Here is a 23120-nt window from a genome sequence, read left to right on the forward strand (position 1 = left end):
CCACGCCCTCCGAAAAAAAGTGACCATGAAATCTTCTGTTCTTTCAGTATCTCCACGTAGGAAGCTACAGTGGAGGGGCGCTGACCCTCAGCATGGACAGAGTGCGGATGCTGACCAAGGATGGACAGGTTACCTCGTCCCTGCAGACCTCCGTGTGTTCCGGCAACTGCGCGGAGTGTGCCGACAACGGCATGATCCCCATGGCCCACATCAACGGCTCAGCCTACATCATCGGCATCTTCTCCATGCACGAGCGAAACGCCAACCAACCGTTTAAGGTAAGCGGCGTACAGGGCTGCTTGTTTTATGGATAACTTTTTATTTTTATTTTTATTTTTTTAAATAAATCTACACAACAAAATGACTATGGGTGAGATAAACAAAGTTGAAAAACAAAAACATTGTGTACTCACCAATACGAGGTCCCAAAGAAGCCTCCATGGGTGAATATTTGGCTTAGTTTGTGTGTGTGTGTGTGTGTGTGTGTGTGTGTGTGTGTGTGTGTGTGTGTGTGTGTGTGTGTGTGTGTGTGTGTGTGTGTGCGCTGTTCTTGTATTGGTGAGTACAGATTCCTTTTGTTTTTCTGCATTTTTTCCATTATTTTATTGTTCAAGATTTTCAAATTACTATGCCACATACATGTATCTAAATCATGGGGGCACAACAAGCTATTCTTATCAGTGTGCTTTTAGGAACCGTACAAAGGTGGTTCTTATTCTGTTTCTATGGAATAATATAAGTACCTTTGAGTTTTGACTTGACATCAAAGGGTAAGGCGTCATCTTATGCATTGTCTTTTATCAAAGACGTTCGAGTTCTTCACACGGATCATGTGCCTGATATTGTTAATTCTTCAGTACAAATCTTCTGTTTCTTCTGCAACTGCAACGAACACTCGTCTTTTGCAGGAGTTTTATTTTTTATGAGTATGACGTTTTTGCCCAGCCATTAAGACAGTCATACCCTGTTTTGGGGTGATGCATGCTGAGTATTTTCCTGTTTCTGCAACCCTTTTTTTCATGTGCGTTATGTACTTGGCCTTGTGCCTGTGCGTACACACGAAGAGGAACAAGGCACTAGCAGGTCTGCACATCGGTTGACCAAGGAGAACAGGAAAATCTCCACCCTTATCTTCAGTGAACCATCCACATGCAGGACCGACGTTTTAACCACTAAGCCATTGCACCCGTACAGTACAAAACAAATTAATTTCGAACACATTTTGGTTTGTAGCTCACCTAGTTTAACCACTTGTCTTTATGTTTTATCCCCAGTGTGGTGATTTCCGAAACGTGTCCAACGATGCCATAGTGTTGGAGGCGTTCTTGGAAACCGTTGAACAGATGAGAAGGAAGACTGGAATAGACTTTGGCGCTGTTGCTTTTGACGACTGCTACAGCTCCCTTCACATCACAAGCGTTCTCTCCGACTTCCAATCAGGCCTTGTACCCTTTGATAAGGTATGTTGAGAAAAACACTCTGGTTTATGTTCGTTAGTTTTAGAGTGCCTTGGAAAATCAGGAACATATAAGCTTGGGATGACCATCCTTTCTTGAGGACAAAAGTTGTTTGTTCAGTTCAGTGCTTTTTTTCTGGCCTCGACTCGAATTAACCCTGTAGAAGTGACACCACCCCTGTTTACCTCCCTACTGTAGTTAGGATACCTTGTGTTCTGTAGGGCTTGCCATTAGTTTCCAGTGTTTAAAGGAAACAGCCTGATGGATTTTGCATGCTTCCGGATACATCCCCAATTAAAAAAATAATAAATAGTAATAAAATATTCTGTGTTTTGAATTCTGTTTTTTTTCTCTCAATTTCAGGGTCTGTTCGACGTGTGTGTGCCACAAGACAAAGTGGTAGGGGTGGTGGGGTGTCTCTCCAGTGACGCCACTCTGTCTGTGGCCAGTTTCTTCACTCCGCAGCGTATTCCCACCATCTCCTACGCTTCATCCTCCCCTGATCTGGACGATACCATTAATTATCCCTACTTTCTCCGTACTGTGCCCAGCGACGAGGAACAGGCCATTGCGATGACCGAGGTAAGATTGGAAGTTTATTTCTAATTCTTGTTTCTGGGAACAATAAGGTATTATGGGACATGACATTGAAGTGCAAATGGCACTAGTGAAATAGCTTATCGAATTGTGTAAGAGTGGTTGTGGAGGGGTAAGGAGTGGTAGATCAATGGAAGAAGAATGTGATTTTTTTTTCAACGTAGAACTTTTAGTATTGCTTATTTGATGCTTTTTATTAGCTGACAATTTTTGTTCTCTCTTTTTAATAACTGTTCACTCATGACTCAATTCATGACGCCTCTTGCAGATGGTGTAAATAAAACTGTATGAGTAGGTACAGATGCGATGTTTCCATGGGTACTCAAGCATACACGTACACGCTTACATTCGTGAATCCTTTTACATATTGTGAAATCAGAAATGTTTGGATTTGTTAACAGTTGATCCAAGTAATGGGCTGGGAATATGTGGGACTTCTCTACGTGTCCAACAATTACGGTACCAAAGGAGCCAGGGCATTCCAGCGCGCGGCTTATGACAGAGGCGTCTGTGTTGCCAGTCCTGTGGCCATCTCGGTCAACCCTACCAACGTGGACGAAAAGCATCTGTATGACGCATTTGTGGCTCTCATGCAACAAAATGTTAAGGTAGGCTCTGGACATCTGGACATTTATCTCAGTAGAGGCCAGGACTTATGCTTTAGCGTGTATGGTTTGATGTGTCTTGTTGATTGTTGAACTTCCGTATGTTTCAGCGTGAATGAGTATAATGTTTGTTTTTTTTTACCTCAACCTTAAGGCAAATTTCTGGGTTCAATGGGTAATGAAATATGCTGTAGTCTGCGTGAAATACATGTATCAGCTACGTAAACTCCCTGTGAAAGTAGACACAAGGGAATATGGGAGAAAATGAAATTGTCATCGTTCGAGCCAGAATCCTGTTTTTTTGTCTGCTAGAGATAGTAAACAGAACTGTTTTCAAAAGAAGGACTGTGCCTTTGAACGACCCCCCCGCGGGTTAGGGGGTGTCCCATATTGGGACGAGAAAGAATTTACCCGATGCTCCCCAGCATGTCGTAAGAGGCGACTAACGGATTCTGTTTCTCCTTTTACCCTTGTTAAGTGTTTCTTGTATAGAATATAGTCAATGTTTGTATAGATTTTAGTCAAGCAGTATGTAAGAAATGTTAAGTCCTTTGTACTGGAAACTTGCATTCTCCCAGTAAGGTAATACATTGTACTACGTTGCAAGCCCCTGGAGCAAATTTTTGATTAGTGCTGTTGTGAACAAGAAACAATTGACAAGTGGCTCTATTCCATCTCCCCCCTTCCCCCGTCGCGATATAACCTTCGTGGTTGAAAACGACGTTAAACACCAAATAAAGAAAGAAAGATGGAACGTTCCAATAACTGACATTTCTTGTTGTATGATTCCCCATTTTGGAACATTAGAAGTCAACCGGTTTCGAAATATTTATACAATCAGGCTTTTAATTTTAATCAATGACTTTAATTAAATCGACCCTTTCTCAGGTCGTGGTGTTCTTCGGCATCGACACGCGGATGGCGGACTTCCTGCGTCTGATCGAGTCCAGGGAAGAGCAGGGGAACATCGTCTTCATCGCCAGTGAAGAGTGGGGCACCAAGACAGACGTGCTGGCTGCTGGTAAGAAGGCAGCCAGAGGGTCCATCACTTTTAAGGTACATTTGACCTGTTATGAATTTTAAAATTGTTATTTTAGTACTTTATTATGCATTTGCATCACTCTCTTTCTTTCTCTTCCTCTCTCTCTCTCTCTACCTCTCTCTCTAGTTTGTCTTCTCTTCTCTCTGTCACACTGTCTCTGTCTTTGTCATTGCCTGTCTTTCTCTCTCCCCCTCTCTCTCTCTCTTTCTCTCTCTCTCTCTCTCTCTTTCTCTCTCTCTCTTTCTCTCTCTCTCTCTTTCTCTCTCTCTCTTTTTCTCTCTCTCTTTCTCTCTCAGTCTCTCTCTCTCTCTCTCTCTCTCTCTCTCTCTCTCTCTCTCTCTCTCTCTTATTTTCTATTCTCTCTGTCACGTTGTGTCTGTCTTTGTCTCTGCGTGTCTTTCTCTCTTTCTGTCTGTCTGTCTTTCTTTGTCTCTCTCCTCCTCTTCCTCTTATCGCTCCCTCCTCTCTCTCTATTCCTCTAGCTCTCTCTGTCTGTCTGTCTCTCTCTCTGTCTTTGTCTTAGTCTCTCACTGCCTCTCCCTCTTTCTGCCTTTCTCTCTGTCTGTCTGTTTCTCCCTCTTTCTGTATTTTTTTCTGTCTGACTGTCAGTCTGTCTGTCTCTCTTTCTTTTTCTGTATTTGTCTCTGTCTGTCTCACCCTCTTTCTGTCATTCTCTTTCTGTCATTCTCTCTCTCTCTCTCTCTCTCTCTCTCTCTCTCTCTCTCTCTCTCTCTCTCTCTCTCTCTCTCTCTCTCTCTCTCTCTCCAGTTGGTCGCTATCAGAGTGGGTTCGATCCCCACGTTCGGCGAGAGATTTATTTCTCGGAGTCAACTTTGTGCAGACTCTCTTCGGTGTCCGAACACCCCCGTGTGCACACATGCGCTCGAAAAAGATCCCACGTTCACAGCGAAAGTCTCAGGGCTTGGAAAACACGAAGACACGCATGCATCATCTCTCGTCTCCGATTATCATGATCGTCTTTCGATACTTTGACGAGACAAACCCAATGCTGGTGTGTCGAAGAAGACAGCCACAGCGGGCTTGTTCGAATCAAAGTATCACACCATATCTTCAACGTATTACCAATACCTGTCCCAATATAGACCAGTTGGTCTAAGAGGACGTTAAACCCTAATAGTCAGTCAGTCTCTCTCTCTCTCTCTCTCTCTCTCTCTCTCTCTCTCTCTCTCTCTCTCTCTCTCTCTCTCCCTCCCTCGTCCCCCTCCTCTCTCATCCCTTCCCAACTCTCCCTTTCTCTTCTTTTATCTCTGTTCTCCTTGTCTTCTGTTTTTATAAAAACAATTGAGAGAAAAAAAACACGTTTGAACTATTCTTTTGACGTCTTTGTCCTCTAGGTGGACAACACCAACGTAGACGAAGACACACTTGAAGCGTTGCACAACCGCCTGCGGAATCAAAAACCCAGCAACCAAAACGTGAACCCCTGGTTCTCCGAATTCTGGCAGCACATCTTTGATTGCAACATCCCCGGAGGTTTCAACAACATCTTTCAAGCAAACTGTGATGCGAACCAGAGACTGTCAGTATCTCAGGTAAATACAGTGGACTCTCCCTTTAATGATCCTGCTTTTGTACATGTCCAGAGATTAAAATAAATTATGTGCCTGTTTATTACTATTATACAGTATAGAAGTTTCTTGCAATTTGCTTGTTCTCCGGGTGCACGGCAGTTACGTAGCTCAGCCTTTAAGCGTTTTTTTCTTCAGTTATTGCTTCAATATAGCAAAACAATGTGGATGCTAACCTGCTTTTAATGTTTTTCATTCACACTGTTTCTTGTTTTATAAAAATCATTTCTTATGCCTTTGATCCTCGTAATTTTGATATCGAGAAGTCAAGACATTAATGAGGTAACTTCTCCTTGTTCTTTTGAATGTTTTATTAACAGTTATTGTCAAATGACTACAAGGTGATGTACTGGTAAATGTTTTGTTTTGTTTATAATCAAAATTTCCAATAACTAATCTTTCTTGAATCAAAAAACAAGAAAGGTAGGTTGTTGGAACGTTTGTTATTGACAAAACAATACATTCATAGATATTTCGACCCAACGGTCTTTTAAGTGAACAGACAAACAAATATTTACACAAAACTTATCTTGATGGAATTAGTTTTCGCCCACTCGTCAGGGTATAAAGGGCGGTGGTATGGCGAGGGGTGGGGGCAAGCTGGATATTTTTCTTGTTCAATATTTTTCATCTTTCCTGTTCCTTTTCTATAGTTATAATATTGCACATGCTTCAGGTGGACACCATGCTGTCTGACCAGCGCGTGAAGCACGTGATGAACGCAGTGAAAGCCATGGCCGAGGGACTGGCGGCGGCTAAGGTACAGATCTGTGAGGATAGCTTCCCTTGCCCTTTCCTTCGCAGTGACAAGTACGCCAATGATGTGAGTGCAACTTCTGTCTTCTTATTCTTTTTATTCTGGGTTCGTGGGCTGCAACTCCCACGTTCACCGTTTTGTGTTGTTGTTGTGGGAGTGGGGTTTAGACTTGTACGAGTATGGCCAATTTTTCCTGACCATTTTGGCAGCCATACTTATTTCAAGAGGGTATGGGGCATGCTGGATATTTTCGTGTTTCTACTACTGCCCGCCCAGCTCTTACAGTATTTTTTTTTTATATTTCCTTAATCCACTCCTCCCCTTCTGTCTGTTCAATATGTTCTTTTTTTCAAAAAGATTTGTCGCCATAACTTGTAAGTCATTTCCCGCCATGTAATAACAGGTATGATTATGTGAGCGCTTATTATAGGTTTTAAACTTGTTGTGCTCCTTTGTAATCATGTTGTTGTATTATCATGTGTGTGTTTATGAATAAAATACTGTTTAAACCATTACAGTATTTTCTTCGTGCGTATTTGATCTCGTCCCCCAGCGTACCGACGAAGGGGAATAACTGGGCCTAAGAAATAGGGGAAAAAACTCCACCCTCATCCCAACAGGCGTATCTGGGATTAGAACCCCGAACCTTAAAGCTTGAAGGGCGAAGGCTTCCTCGCCAGGCTATTGAGCTCGTTGTTCTGTTTTCATAGGATGAGGATTTATAGAGATTTTGAGGACGTTTGTGTCATGGTTTTGTTGGCCCATCAACTGAAACAGATAAAGTATAGCAAAAGCAGATTAAGAAACACAAGCATAAAAGGACCATTTAGGCTGTCAAAATATGGTATATAAGCAGATTAAGAAACACAAGCTTAAAATGGCCATTTACGCTGTTAAAATATTTCATACGCAGATTAAGAAACACAAGCTTAAAATGGCCATTTAAGCTGTCAAACTATTGCATAAACAGATTGAGAAACACAAGCTTAAAATGGCCATTTAAGCTGTCAAACTATTGCATAAACAGATTGAGAAACACAAGCTTAAAATGGCCATTTAAGCTGTCAAAATATTGCATAAACAGATTGAGAAACACAAGCTTAAAATGGCCATTTAAGCTGTCAAACTATTGCATAAACAGATTGAGAAACACAATTTAGACTGTCGACATGTGGTGTCTCTGGTTTGAGAATGTGGAGGGTTGCCCTTGTCTGTTTTAAGAGTGAGTCATCGCATTCTGGGAAATTTAACACACAACACGACCGTGTTTACCTTTGAAACCATTGAGTGTGTTTTTGAAACAACTCAGGACTTCTTTCCATACCCAAGAATGTAAACCACCAGAATAAAACAAAGTCTGATTGAAAGTGTTTTTTCTTTTCTGAACAGGTGTTTGATTCGATCAAGTCTCAGACAGTGTCTCTGGGATCCAACAAGAAAGAGGAACTGTTTGACGAGAGGGGTAACGGCAACATTGGATTCAGCATCTACAACATCAAACGGTCGACCACAAACCCTAACAACTATGAATATGAACTGGTAAGGACTCTTTTCTACTGCATTTCTTGATTTTGCTTCCATGCGTGCTGGCTTCGATACTGTAATTTGTTTGCATCTTTCGTCCTCCTAAAACGGGCAGTCCAGCAGTAGATTGGTGATGTTCAGATGTACAATGTCACAGGGACACATCTCTACTTATCTGTACCTTTTTCTAGTTATTTTCACCGAGGACAAAACAGAAAAAAATAAGATCGGTGCTGAATCAGTCTTGTTTGACCCCCTGGGCGCTCGAGGAGAGAAACAACAATGAATAAACAAAAACAAAAATCCGTTTTTCTGCAGGTGGGCGGATACTCCAAGAAAGATGGCTTGTCCGTGAACAAAGAAAAAATCGTCTTCTACAAGGACACAGGATTGCAGCTAGATTCGCTGACCGCTGTGTGCTCGGATGACGTTTGCCCAGCGGACTGTGCCAAGGCCCCAGAGGAGGTGGTCACTCCCGCCCCCATAGTGAAGACGGACGACGATTTCCGCGTGGCTGACCTGGTCATCCTCATCGTCTTGGTTGTCGTCTGCTTGCTACTGGTGTGCGGGATGTGCGTCGGCTTCAACTACTTCCGCAAGAAAGTCAGAGGTATGACGGTGATTTGTGTGTGTGTGTGTGTGTGTGTGTGTGTGTGTGTGTGTGTGTGTGTGTGTGTGTGTGTGTGTGTGTGTGTGTGTGTGTTTGAGACAACACTGTAAGAAATACCAATGCAGTTCGTGAAGAAAAGATTTTATCAACAATACATACCATCTCTACCAAAGAGACACAAGTAATGTAATAAATAAGACATCACACCCAATTCTGAACTAACCAAAGTCAACATGTTCCATTGTTTCTTCCCTGTAAATCGTTTTGTCTATAAGGCAACGTTCAATAAACTAACCTTTATCATTTCCTCATAAATTAAGTTATGTTCCGAATATTTTGAGTAGAGAACCAAGGCGCAGATAACTTACAACACTTCCCTTCCATTGCACTCACACACCTCACTTGCACACATCACACACATCACACTTCCACACATCACACACATCACACTTGCACACATCACACACATATCCCACTTCCACACGCTGTCCTCATATTTTTTTCTCAATACTCACTCCAAACACCTCAAATGATGTTTCTGTCATTGATTTTATTCATCAGTGACGACTTTTGTCAGAGCAGAAGCTCCAACAAGCAAAAATCACTACACAAGGAACATTTAAAAAATGTAGTTGTATGTTAATCTTCGTGCACAGTAGCATGCCATACATTTACTGCCTTTCGTGACTATCAAAGGTCCATGTCATTGAACAAAGTGTTTCAAGATTTCAGCAATTTTCAGGACTATCTAAGGAGCTGCAGGACCAGAAGAATGAGCCCGTGTATGACATGGCGAGAACCCCGCAGCATCACGTGACTTATAGCAACATGGATGCCGCACTGAGAGGGCTGTCACTACCGCTACCACCGCGGCCGATCCAGTTTGTGAACGGAGGAATGACGACTTGTTCTAACAGCCCTGGTGACACGCTGGATGGACACACCAACCCGTCCTTCCTCTCCGACAATGCTCTCAATGTAAGAGAAGCTGTTATTTTGTTCTGTCATTTTGTGCTGTCATTTTGTGCTTTTATTTTGAGTGTGTGTGGTATCACTTTGTGTGTGTGCGTGGTATTGTTTTGTGGTGTCAGATTGTGGTGTCATTTTGTGGTGTCGAGTTGTAATGTCATTTTGTGGTGTCGTTTTGTGCTGTCATTTTGTGGTGTCGAGTTGTAATGTCATTTTGTGGTGTCGTTTTGTGGTGTCATTTTGTGGTGTCGAGTTGTAATGTCATTTTGTGGTGTCGTTTTGTGCTGTCATTTTGTGCTGTCATTGTTAGGTGCCATGTCGCTTGTTTTCATAGTTACCAGGCTGCTCAAAATAGAAAACGATACACACATTACCAATACATACGTTATCGCTCAATAGGCAAAAGAGTTCATATTGAAAGTTCAATTTAAAAACTCTGAAAGGAACATGGAGGTTAAGAGGAACATCACATACAAAAGAATACATCAAAAACACCTTTTGTGAAAACCCTTATCAGTATGATCTGTGCTAGATCATTTTCGTCAGTTTTGACGTCGCGATTGCACCTCATTCCTGAGAAAGGGTGTCGAATTTGTTGACCCTTAAAATTAGATATGACAAAACTCGATTTTGCAGACTTTACTAGAAAAGTCACTCTTCTCCGGCATTCAGGGGACACAGCTTGCACAATTTACAGCCTATAAATCCGGATTCGCCTGCGTTAATAAACACATACAAAAAAAATTAAAGAAGAAATAATGATAAGTAATCGACCTACCAATCCTTCTTTCTTTATTTGGTGTTTTACATCGTTTTCAACCGTTCAAGGTTATATCGCGACGGAGGGAAGGGGGGAGATGGAATAGAGCCACTTGTCAATTGTTTCTTGTTCACAAAAGCACTAATCAAAAATTTGCTCCAGGGGCTTGCAACGTAGTACAATGGGAGAATGCAAGTTTCCAGTACAAAGGACTTAACATTTCTTACACACAGCTTGACTAAAATCTTTACAAAAATTGACTATATTCTATACAATAAACACCTAACAAGGGTAAAAGGAGAAACAGAATCCGTTAGTCGCCTCTTACGACATGCTGGGGAGCATCGGGTAAATTCTTTCTCGTCCCAACCAATATGGGACTCCCCCTAACCCGCCTACCAATCCTAATTTTTGGGGGCCCTTTGTCATCGAAAACAAGCATTTTATTGTTTGGTCTAAGCTTCAATAGTTTTAATTTTCTCGTTTGCTGTTTGTGTGCAGAGATGTACGCCGGCAGTTTCTGAAAGCAGCCTGGTCCCAACCACCCGTCGAAGAGCCTCCCCTCCTCCTCCACCGCCTCCCAACCGCTCCCCCGCCCCACCATTCCACCACAGCATGTCCGCGGCTCCAAGGCTGGAGAGGGACCAGGCCAGCAACGACAGCAACACCACGCAACACGATTACTACATGGCTCACTCGCTGTCCTCGCACAGAGAGCTGCCCGATGTTCCAGGCGGGAGAGGGGAGAATTCTGGGGTAAATTCCCCGACACGTGCGCTGCGAAGTTTGCAGTCCATGCCCGCAGGATCCCACGGCAACAACAACCATCAACACCGAGGCGGAGAAGACATCGCCCTGCAGAGCCTGAGGCGTCAGTTCAACAATGATCCTTCTTCGTTGCACGGGGGAGACTTGAAGTATCTCAACCCCACAGAGTTCGACTCCTCTCGTTTCACCGAAGGGAATGGTAACAACGGCAACGTGCAGTATTTTCACATGGCGCCGTCGGGTCGGCTGCAAGAGGAGCAAGGGGAAGATGAGGATGAAGAGGAACCGTCCGATCTCAACACCTACTCCCTGTCGCCTCACGAAGATGATCGTTCTACGTTGAATGCATACCCCATGTCACCGCAGATGACCCGTGCTGCAGCAGCAGCCGCTTTCAACGGTTACCCTGCCAGGCAGAGTCTGGAAGGACCTCCACGCGAACGCTCAGAAAGCCTGACGCCTGTCTCCTACAGTGGAGTCATCCCGCAACGTCAGCGCTCCGAGTCGGCCAACTTCCCGCCCAATATGTACAACGGCGTGATACCCCCTCTACATATCACGTCCGAGATGCGAGACATGCTGCTCCATCAACTGCTGGCTGACAAGGGCATCGTTACTGAGCAAAGCTACAACAGCAATGCGGGTTCGAGCCTTCAGAGCCCTTCCTCCAGCAGCGTTGGGTCCACCTCGCCGACTTACAGACAGCAGCAACGACAGAACTCGTGCTACCGTCAGCAGCCGCATCCAGCCAGCGCGCACTACCCGTCGACTTCACAACCTATGTCCTCGCCAGCTCTTTCCAGGAGCTCGTACCCTCAACACAGTTACGATGACCGACATACCCTGTACGGTGGTTATCCATCGTCTACCCAAGGTGGCCATGCCCAGTCGATGCAGACGGGGATCTACGCTCCATTCTCGCAGCTGCCTGACTACTCCATGGGTCCACAGGTGGCCAGCTTGCCACAAACGAATCTCTCCACTCCTTACGCTCAGCTTGCACAGGTAATGCATGTCATACCTTGTTACTTTGTATTGCTTGCACACAGAGAAGGGGGTAGTTAAGGCTGGTACCCCTGTTAGAAATGATAGGAGGATGGAAAGCAGAGAGAGAGAGAGAGAGAGAGAGAGAGAGAGAGAGAGAGAGAGAGAGAGAGAGAGAGAGAGAGAGAGAGAGAGAGGGGGGTGGTGGTTTAGGGGATAGCGCAGACAGATATATACATAAATCTAACTTGACTTTTCTTTTATTCCTTTTTTGATCTACTCACATGCCTCTTTATGTACCCGGCCTCTGATTATTTTGTTCCGTCACATTAAAGACTGATGTGTGACTGCCTTGTAATGTCTTCAGAATCAAGCTTTCTATGGATTAATGTTTTCTGTTTTTGAGTCGGAACACCAACCAATGTGTTTCTCTCTTCACCAGGGAGGAGTCCCTACGTCACAGGAGCCAGAGGGTGGAGCAGGAAGTAGAGGGGAGCCCACTCTTGACAGGGGCAACTCGGACTCCGGGAGCGCTGCTTCTGGAGACACGGTCACCCAGGACCAGCACCCACCTCCGGTAAATTTTACCCTACAGTCTCTGGAATCGTTAGATGACCAGTCTCTGCAGCAACAAGACCAGCAGCCTCAGGGGCAACAGCAGCAGCAGCAGCAGCAGCAAGAACAGCGGCAGCAACAGCAGCAGCAGCAGCAACAGCAACCACAGCACCAACTACAACAACCAGGGGAGCCCAATAAAGATGCATCGACTCCTTATGGAATGCAACTTAACATCACGAGGGTTTGAATAATTAAACTAATCTAGTTTGTACAGACATGGATGGATCTCACCTGGAAAAATAACACACACAATGCGTGTTACAGAAACAAGAAACTAAATACTTAAACCTGATATGCAATGGTCGGCTGCCTATGGGATGCAGTTTAACAGCACGCGGGTGTGATTACACCAATACGGTTTCTACAAACTTGAATCTCACCTGAAAAAATCACACACAGCTTGAGAAACCACAACGACACGCAATGCAATTTACAGAAACAAGAAACTGTAATCCTAAGCCTGATGTGGAAGCGTTGGCTCCACATGGAATGCAGCTCAACATCTTGAAGGTTTGAGCAAACGAACCTGGTTTTTACAGACATGGATCTCACCTGGAAATCACATACAGCGTAGGTTACAACAACAAGAAACTATACTTTAAGCCTGATGTACAAGGAGAGTATATATATATATCTGAAATGTGTTGGGTTTTTCAGTCAGGTAACCATAGGCGTAGAACCCCAATTGTTTCTGAATTCCTTGTTGCAAAGCCTCTGCCGGCATAACATGAGACATAAACAGATAGTGGAACTTGCTTCTACAACTGGGATTCCAATACGCATGCCAGTAACCATATGCATGATAAACCCAGAAGATCAATTGTTTATGAACTTTTTCTGCATTGCTTTGTTGCGAGGCCTGTTCCAACTAACATTAGACCCAAACAGACAGTGGAACTTGCTTCATGTCTGAAGGTTGGACAGGCAAACAAAGCGAGCGAAGCGCCTAAAGGCAAGAACATTTCAAACAAGAAAAAAGATTCCTCAGACAAAAGTGACAACCTAAAGCAGGTTAACTCTGCTAATGGCAACTCAATTGGAAAATGATTGATACTTCTAGCTGCAAGCGCCCAAGAAGCTGCTATGCAAATTGTTCAATAATGACACACCTTGACATTTCCCTCTTGGGATAGCACCATTTCTGCTGCTTCAAGAGTCCCTGCAAGAGAAGAAACTCGACTTCTCCACTGTCCGCACCTTACTTTGACGACATAAGGTGCATTACCAACCAGGTTCCATGGCGACTAACCGAATCTGTAACAGACAGCCTCATTCGTCTGGATTATGGTTGAAGGTAGTCCCACGAGCATGTTTGGTCGTAGAGGAGCAAGATGTCAGAGATCTCAACTTTTCTAGTGCCAGCTTTAGGCGGTGTCCAACTCCTCTCCCTGGTTGCCTTCACCTTCCTCGGCACCGAATTGGATCCGGTACCCATGTCCAGCTGAATGGACTGGAGAGTGCTTGGAAAAATCGGGTATATGTATTGGCCTCGAATGGGGGTCGATCCCCTACTACCAGTTTGAGAGTCAAGCACTCTAACCACTATGCCACTCCTGCTATGCGAACGCCAAGAAGTAGAAGAAGAAGAGGGTCAAATCGTGGACTGACAATGTGAGAATGTAGGTGCGTTGCATGAATTTGATATGAACACATGATTGTGAAACGCTCGATGACTTGCATGTTTGGAATTGGTTTTGAGACTTTCAGCGGATAAGTGAATTGAAACCAGACTGTCATCACCACTTGGGATGTTACGTAAGTTTGTCCTGAGTGTAGAGTCTCTCTACTTTATTCTGGCCTGATCACGTGGAAAACGGTTCGTGACTTCAGTTGCATGTTTGGGGTTGGTTTTTGAGACTCTCAGTGGAAAAGTGAACTGGAAACATACTTTTAACCACATTTGCACTTGTAAGCGATGTCACATGGTTTTGCCATGTTGAAGTGTTGAGTCTGTTTACTCTATTGTGTTCAGAGGTATGGACTTGTTCCCTCATAGACAGCATTTGAAAGCCTAATATCATTGAAATCTTCTCTGTTTGTTTGCTGTGGTTAAAACTGTGCATCTGGAACTTAGGCCTGTTAAAATGGAAGGCCACAGAGCTAAACCGAGCGTCGTACGCAACACAGAATGTATTCCAGATACCAGAAATCAGAGATAACCTGTCATGCCCGCATTTCAGCCAGTGTTGGCTTTTGAGGGGAAGAACTAGCCTAGAGTGCAGTTTGGTAGATCTGAAGCCTGATATTGATTGGACGAAGTTGACTTCGTGAAGTCTGCTCAAGAAGCTAACTTCACGAAGCTTTGGCGCTGAAGTTTATGTAAAAAGACTTTGCGGAGTCTTCGCAAAGTCAACTTCGGGCTCAGTTGAACTGAAGGCCTTTGGAAAACAAGGCAGTTCTCTTCAGCTTTATCTATCAACAAGAACCCATCATTAGTTTGTTGTTACTTAGAGATAGCAAAACGAATATTTGATTTCCGAATACCGACTGTTCAGTCAAAATTATGCATTTTTACATGCTAAATTGATGTCATTGTAATCATTCATGTTTTATGCATTCAGCGTTCTGTTCACCACTCTCAATCTGGATCTCTTGTGCATGTACGTACCGGTAGCATTCTTCTTCTTTGTTGATTCCAAGATTCACCTGTGTGTCTGTCTCTTTTTGTTGTTGCCCTTTTCCAATATAATAATATGCAGTTAAACCGTTCACAGAGTCCTTTTGATAGCGGTGGGGGTGTACATGAGTAAGTGCCCAGCTGGGTCGGCGTGTCTACTAAAACGCTGGGTTGAACTGAGATTTGCCTTTAGATTTCAACCCGTCTGACCCAGCGCTTTGTTCTCACCCAGTAAGGCACTTTATCTTACACACCACCCCAGGACTTGCAGAAAGTTTCCTTTCCTTGGTGGTCTGTGTTGTTGTCTATAGTTTATCCTTGTTACAGACCTGTGTGACTGCATTCTAAGTTTGTTTAAGTGTGTTGGTATTGTAATATCACGAATGGTGTTTTGTCATCTTTAACGGGAGACATTATTTATGTTGACGTTAGTGTGTTAATGCGTATGTGCCTCGCTTTACCACAGTGTTACAAATGTATCATCAAACTTTGAAAACTATTTTTGTTTCTGTGTGATTGTTACACTAGTTAGTGCATTTGCCTTATTGGTGTCTTTTTACAGGCAGACTACATAATGCAGAAGCACACACACTACATTGGAGACTAATACATTCGGTCTTATACTATTTTTGTGCTGTTAAATAGCCATTGTTTTTGCAGCAGATATTTGAGAAATGAAAAAGATGTATTTTGCATTTCTAACCATTTACTGAAGCATGACGTGTGTGGGTGTCAAATTTCAACTTATGCACAATTGTCAAAGCTTGTGTTTGATATATGTTAACAGTTGTGTTTTCTTGTGTGAATCCTAATTTGCATAATTCTGGGTAGATATATCCATGCCACAGTCCCTTTGGGACAATAGTTCTTTGTTTTCTTTCAATGCATCTTACAGTTCTTGGACTTTCTTTTTAGAACAATATTTCATACTTTTCTTGTGCTGCATAATAGAGCATATTGTCTTTTGTAACCATGACACTGTTTCCTGTTTCTTATGATTTGTTTGACTTGAGATTATGCATGTGCTTTTTGTGTGTCTATTAACTTTTGAATTTGTTTAGTTAAATAAGTCTTCTTATATAGACTCTCTTTGTAGAGGTATGGTATGTTACATAATCAATTGTTCGAAGTCAGGATTTGTTCCTTGTTAAAGACATGACTTCTCTGTCGTCAAAAGTCATTTTCTTCGTGTTTTATTCTGACGTTTTATACTGTGTGTAGATTTTTAACTCGGTGTGATCTCATAACTGCAACATTTCAAAATTTAAATAAAATAAGAAAAAAGGAGAAGAAGAAAAGCAAGAACATGGCAACAAGGAGAGAAGAACAGGATATGTCATATTAATATCTTATATGCAGTTTAAAGTGTATATGCAGTGGTGTTCTTGTCTTCTGTGTATATGTATGTTTTTTCTGTTTGTTTTTCCCTTCTGTACAGTCTGATGTATTTATTTCCTCGCTCTCAGATATTAGTAAAGGTCTTTATTTCTGTAGATGTGGTTTATTTTTAAAAGAGCCATAATGACATGTGCGATGTTAGTATGTTCCTCGCTGTTGCACTGACGTCTTATTATTTTTATTGAATGATTTTCCTCTTTTAGATGATTCGGTATGTGTAATATAAGGTATTTTCAACAGTGTCCGGTTTCGGTGTTGTTGAAAACTGACATTATATGTGTTGTTTGTTTTGTAACTAACGGATTTATATTGAAACATTCATCGTACGTTGCCTGGGTTATTTATTAAAAGGAAAGATCAAGAACATATCAGAGAAGAGGAAATATTTACTTCTTCTTTTTTTATATATATATTGTTTTTACATAAGACGCATTACTTAAAACATATCCAGAATTGCACATTCCAAAACTTAGTTCAAAAGTATGTGTATGTTTCAGGTGATAAATAAGAACATGTATTGGAAGAGAGGAAATATTTGCTGTTTATACAGGGCATGTAACTTAACATATCTGAGCTTGCACATTCCAAAAAGAAGTCGAAGAGTATGTGCATAATGTTGCGGATAATATCAAGAACATATCGGAGAAGAAGAAATATTTTCTTTTTATAAAAAGCATATTTCTTGAAGCATATCTGAAACTGCACATTCCAAAATTGAGTTGAAGAATTTATATGTATATTTTACACGTAATATTAAGACCATATTGGAGAAGAAGAGATATTTACTTTTCATACAGGGATTCTAACTTGAAACATATCTGGAATAGCAAGTTCTTAAATTGAGTTGAAGAGTATTTGCACATTTTGTAAATGATATTTACAAAGGGATGCAATTTTTGTTAATCTGGCGCTCACTTTTTCTTGTTGATTTTTCTTAATCGGAAATGGAAAGAAAATCATTGACATGGCATGATTTGCAAACTTGTATGGAAGTGGAATTCAATTTCCTTGAAGTATGCCTATTTTACAAGACAGTCGGTAACAACACATTTTTACTAATAAAACATATATATTTGGTTTAAACATTAATTCTTCTAAAGGTAAACTTTTAATAGGGATGGGGGGGGGGGGGGCATATATGCGTTAAACCTGCTGTAATCAGATGTTTGAATTGTTACCCACAATTTCTGAAATGAGGTACATTCCAGATTGCTGTAGGTTTTGCCTACGAGGGCCAAAGCTTACCTTCACGAACGTTATGTAATGTGTTGGTGTGTTTATATGGATAAAATGTCGGTTTGCAAGCCATTGTTACGATACTATCTCCTTGCAACTGAGGAAAAGGGTGTGATTCTGTACACCCTTTTTGCGGGTGGCGATAGAGCAGACATTTTGACTATTTGTTGTTCATGTGGAATTAAATAAAAAGATGAAGAGAGCAACAACAAAACAAAAACAAAAATGAAGACAAAATTGTACGCAGTACTGTACTTTTGCATGCCAGTTGGTGTGCAAACCATTTTTCTCTGTGTCGCTTGTAATGCTTTGACCTCCTTACTCCTGTTTGTGAATTTCTAGGATGCAGTTCCAAATGGCCTTGTCATGCCATATAATGTTTAAAATAAACAAAATGATAACAAATAGATAAATTGTTCAACACAGTGAAATCGTCCAGGCATAAGTTGATATGCCATGATTCTGTAAAGCCAAAACGAAGTGCATTATCTTTTACTGTTCAATATTTTCAAATCGTCCAGTCGTGACTCGTAGGAGTCCATGCCTTAAAAATAAAAATAATCGTGCTATTTTTCTTTTCTTTTTCTTTCTTGATTTCCGTATCGATCCTCCATCCACTCTTATGTTCACAAAATGTTCTATGCAGTATACAAAAAAAGGTATGAGTAAATATACGAGGTGGAGATATATTCAATAACTCTCGTGAATATAAATATTCAGATACACGACTGTAAATTTTGGTATGCAATGATTTTCTAAACGTTCTTTCATATGCAGGTTCCTCGTTCAAATTCTGTCCATATTCAACTTCAATTTGAAGAAAAGGTTGTGCTTCTCAAGAAATATATTCGTCCATGTTATATCTTATCTACTTTGCTTTTACTGCGGAATAAAACTCTTATGCAAGATTGTTTCATTGGTATTTTCTGTTGTCTGCCAACTTTCGTTGAAAGCAAAAGTGTCTTTGAAATGGAAAAAACTGCAAAACATTTCAAACGAAAGCCTTACATATAAAGCTTTCCGTCCACAAACCGCTCAAAGCCACGGAGAGCACTTAAGATGATATTTTCATATTTAATTGTATCATTCCCTGTTAAAAGAACTATTTGTTGAATCGATTCTTAAATTAAAGATGGGTATCAAAAGTCAAAATTTCGGGTAAATAAATAATTATGGGAGATTGTTTGCAAAACGTGTTTATTGCTTATGTAGGCCTACATACTAAGCTATGGGGTAGACTGTTAAATGTAACATGGCTAAGACGCAAAGGTTGTAGTAAAATGTACATAACTGTATTGCTTATATACATACTAAGCTACGGTGTAGACTGTTAAATATAACACAGCATAGACGCTAATGTTGAAGTACAGATGTACATAACTTTGTTATCATCATGCATATGAAATTTGTGTGTATTCGTATGTTGCATCGTTGATGATAACAACCAGTTTTTTTAACTCTTTGACACGTGGGTGACTGTTAATCATTTTTTTCCTTACTGAGTTTATGTGAATTTGATACACAGTAATACGTACGATTCTGTAAAAAAAAAAAAAAAGAAGTTCAAATAAGACATTACCCCCCGCGGGTTAGGGAGAAGAATTTACCCGATGCTCCCCAGCATGTCGTAAGAGGCGACTAACGGATTCTGTTTCTCCTTTTACCCTTGTTAAGTGTTTCTTGTATAGAATATAGTCAATGTTTGTAAATATTTTAGTCAAGCAGTATGTAAGAAATGTTAAGTCCTTTGTACTGGAAACTTGCATTCTCCCAGTAAGGTAATATATTGTACTACGTTGCAAGCCCCTGGAGCAAATTTTTGATTAGTGCTTTTGTGAACAAGAAACAATTGACAAGTGGCTCTATCCCATCTCCCCCCCTTTCCCCGTCGCGATATAACCTTCGTGGTTGAAAACGACGTTAAACACCAAATAAAGAAAGAAATAAGACATTCAAAACGTGTAACCTACCTCCTTTCCTCGCTCAGTAATAATAGTGTCTCCCACCTAGCTGTCCCATTCGAACTTCGTGTTTACAGTTTGTCTATGTCGACAGAAATGAGGTCTGCACCACCATTTTAAATACTATTCCGTTATTGTGACACGTTGTCTATCTTTTCCATTGTGTTTACAACTGTATGCAAGACTTTCTTTCGATATTTGTATTTTTCTGACGGGCGCAGTGGCGTGGTGGTAAGACGGGCGGTCGTGAGTTCAAATCCCGGTCGCTGCCGCCTGATGGGTTAAAAGTGGAGATTTTTCCGATCTCCCAGGTCAACTTATGTGCAGACCTGCTAGTGACTTAACCCCCTTCGTGTGTACACGCAAGCACAAGACTAAGTGCGCACGGAAAAGATCCTGTAATCCATGTCAGAGTTCGGTGGGTTATAGAAACACGAAAATACCCAGCATGCCACCCCCGAAATCGGCGTATTTTTGTCATCAATTTGATTTTAAAAAGGTACCTCGATTTTGTTTTCATCTACTGATAACGATTTCTTCCGTCAGACTCTCTGTTCCTGTGTATAAACGTGGTGGGGACTTACCTTCTTTCTCTAGCCCTGGAATTTTAAGAGGTCTAAACCACATTGTTGTCCTTCCCAAACAGTTAATGGCACAGTAAGCCTCCCGTAAACCATCACAGATACTGTCAGGCTTTCACACACAGTACATTTAAACACTCACCGCTTGAGAACATCCTAGGTGCCCTCCGTAAAGAGCGAGCAATTTTTAAAGAACTTATTTTTGCGTGGTTTATCTTACCCCAGAGCCATTGTGAACCCTTGTGATTCAGTTTCCTTTTTTCACAATGTAGTCGTCAGTTTGTAATTTGAATGTGACTCGCTGTAAGCTTATCTGCAATAGCACGTTATTATGTACCTCTGAATCTAAACGAAACAAACGGCTGTGATTCACAAGAACTCTAGCGATGGCTTTTGACTGTTCAGAGGAACTGGCGATAGGCATAAACCGTCGTCTGCTACGAGAACCACGACCTTGCGTGACCCTGCTTCCGGGCTTTTCTTTTTTCAAACTTTCAAAACTTCGAATTGTACTGATCTTGTCTTGATGAAAAAAGAATTCTTTTATGATTTAAGAATGTTTGTGTAACAAGCTGTCAATTTATTATTTAGATTTTAAAAGTTAGGTCTAGCGCCAAAACACACCACGGTCCGATTTTGTTATCAGACAATCCGCAAAATTAATTCTTTACGTAGGGCACCTAGGATGTTCCCGTTCGGTGAGCGTTCAAATGGACGGGTGTTTGTACTGTGTGTAAAAGCCTGACAGTATCTGTGATGGTTTACGGGAGGCATACTGTGCCTTTAAACAATTGGTCATGGTAGAATTTCTAGATAGACTTAATTTATAATGAAGGTGACAAAGAAGGAAGTTCTAGTTCATTACATGCAAAATAGTATGGCGGTATGAAGCTGAATAGAGTTATGAACTTGCACCAGCATTTTGTCCTTTCCACGAATTTAATTTTGTTTTAGAAAGCCAATTTTTATGTTTTGTTTTTCGTGTTGTTCGTTGATCTGTTCAGGAAATAAATACTGCCAAACAAATGTCTGTACTTCTTGCGTTGAATTATGTGTTAGTTTAGGGATTGGAGTTGAGCAGTGGAAAAACCTTGAGAGATGGAATGCGTGGGTGTGTGTGTGTGTGTATCAGTGTGTGTGTGTGTGTGTGTGTGTGTGTGTGTGGGTGTGTGTGTGTGTATCAGTGTGTGTGTGGGTGCACGCATGCACGCACGTACGCACACACACACACACACGGACGCACGCACACGCGCACGCACGCACGCACGCACACACACACACACACACACTCACACACACACATACACACAAACAAAGATGCATGAAGAGAGAGAGAGAGAAGAAAGAGAGAGAGAGAAGAAAGAGAGAGAGAAGAAAGAAAGAGAGAGAGAGAGAGGGGGGGGGGCGCACATCAATAGTTTTATATTTGAACGTTAACATCTTGTATTTGGAATCTCATTCTGACATGTATACAGAGAAAACAAGTGGAAAGTGTGTGTGTCTGTCTGTCTGTCTGTGTTCCATTCATCAAAGTGTTGTTGGATTGTCATGTCCACCTAGAATATTTCGGTGAAAAAGACACTTCACAGTACACTATACGTAACCACAATGTTTTATAAGTACACTGGGACTTTTCGGCTTTTGGACCCTTAGGACCCTCTAAAATTTTGCAGTGGGGGTGCATGGACCCTCTAAAAATTGAAAGTGGGGGTCCCGGGACGCACTAAGAGTGGCGTCCGTGGGAAGCCCTGATTCACCATAGACTTTGTTGAAACACAACTCCGCTAAATGTAGTTTCAGAATCATGTGTTAAAGTTTTACACAACCAAGAAAAATCAAAGATTTGTGTAATTTTTTTAATATTTTTCTTTATATATTTTTTAAAATTTGATTACAGAAATAAATCATCAGCACATTTTCTTTGATATAATTATATCCCTGTTCCTGAAATATTTAATTCATATCGCGGTTTACGTTGACGAGAAACTGTGGTCAGTCATTATTTCAGCGACTAAATCTGTCAGGCCTGTAGCATGTGTGGAAGAATGCCTGGACATACTAAGGTTGGATCATCACAGTCTTTTAAACTGCGGTATTCACCCATCGACTTTAGAGCAGATGAACTGAGCCGGCGAGTTCATTTCACGTACCTTCAATGTAAAACGGTCATGTTCAGATGAACGTCAGGGTAAAGTTGTGTGTGTGTGTGTGTGTGTGTGTGTGTGTGTGTGTGTGTGTGTGTGTGTGGGTGCGTGCGCGTGTGTTTGTGTGTGTGTGTGTGTGTGTGTGTGTGTGTGTTTTGTGTGTGTGTGTATGTATGTGTGTGTGTTTGTTTGAGTGGGGGGGGGGGGGGGGAATAATTGAAATACAAAAAAGTAACCGGACACGTTGACGTGTTATGATTATTGCCGTATTCATGCTGGTGTTTCAGTTCAAGGTATTTAACTGTACATGACGAAATGACGACTAGTGTTATGGTAATAGCCTCTCAGTCTTGGATGTAATCTGACTTCAAAGGGACGGCTTTTATGGGGCTCTGTGGATGGAAGGCGTGAAAAAAAGGGATGGAAACTAGTTCGTATTAAAGAACAAGTCGCGTAAGGCGAAAATACAATATTTAGTCAAGTAGCTGTCGAACTCACAGAATGAAACGCAATGCCATTTTACTCGTAGCATCGTCAGGCCACCGCTCATGGCAAAGGCAGTGAAATTGACAAGAAGAGCGGGGTAGTAGTTGCGCTAAGAAGGATAGCACGCTTTTCTGTACCTCTCTTTGTTTTAACTTTCTGAGCGTGTTTTTAATCCAAACATATCATATCTATATGTTTTTGGAATCAGGAACCGACAAGGAATAAGATGAAAGTGTTTTTAAATTGATTTGGACAATTTAATTTTGATAATAATTTTTATATATTTAATTTTCAGAGCTTGTTTTTAATCCGAATATAACATATTTATATGTTTTTGGAATCAGCAAATGATGGAGAATAAGATAAACGTAAATTTGGATCGTTTTATAAATTTTTTTTTTTTTTTACAATTTTCAG

At 41.5% G+C, this 23120-nt stretch overlaps 1 protein-coding gene across 1 annotated transcript in view; it reads left to right on the plus strand.

Annotated features, from left to right (window-relative positions):
• LOC138964434 (uncharacterized) overlaps window positions 1-21103 on the plus strand; it is a 38025-nt gene extending 16922 nt beyond the window's left edge. Inside the window, exons 9-20 of the mRNA XM_070336386.1 lie at window positions 48-278; window positions 1275-1460; window positions 1821-2039; window positions 2456-2662; window positions 3548-3715; window positions 5057-5254; window positions 5967-6113; window positions 7437-7586; window positions 7890-8181; window positions 8924-9159; window positions 10412-11683; window positions 12105-21103. Of these exons, the coding sequence (XP_070192487.1) occupies window positions 48-278; window positions 1275-1460; window positions 1821-2039; window positions 2456-2662; window positions 3548-3715; window positions 5057-5254; window positions 5967-6113; window positions 7437-7586; window positions 7890-8181; window positions 8924-9159; window positions 10412-11683; window positions 12105-12467 (3669 nt within the window). The 3' untranslated portion in view covers window positions 12468-21103. The remainder of the gene's footprint in view (window positions 1-47; window positions 279-1274; window positions 1461-1820; window positions 2040-2455; window positions 2663-3547; window positions 3716-5056; window positions 5255-5966; window positions 6114-7436; window positions 7587-7889; window positions 8182-8923; window positions 9160-10411; window positions 11684-12104) is intronic.
• The last annotated feature ends 2017 nt before the right edge of the window (window positions 21104-23120 follow it).

The sequence above is a fragment of the Littorina saxatilis genome, linkage group LG4 (genome assembly GCF_037325665.1).
Source record: "Littorina saxatilis isolate snail1 linkage group LG4, US_GU_Lsax_2.0, whole genome shotgun sequence".
Taxonomy (NCBI): Eukaryota; Metazoa; Mollusca; class Gastropoda; order Littorinimorpha; family Littorinidae; genus Littorina; species Littorina saxatilis.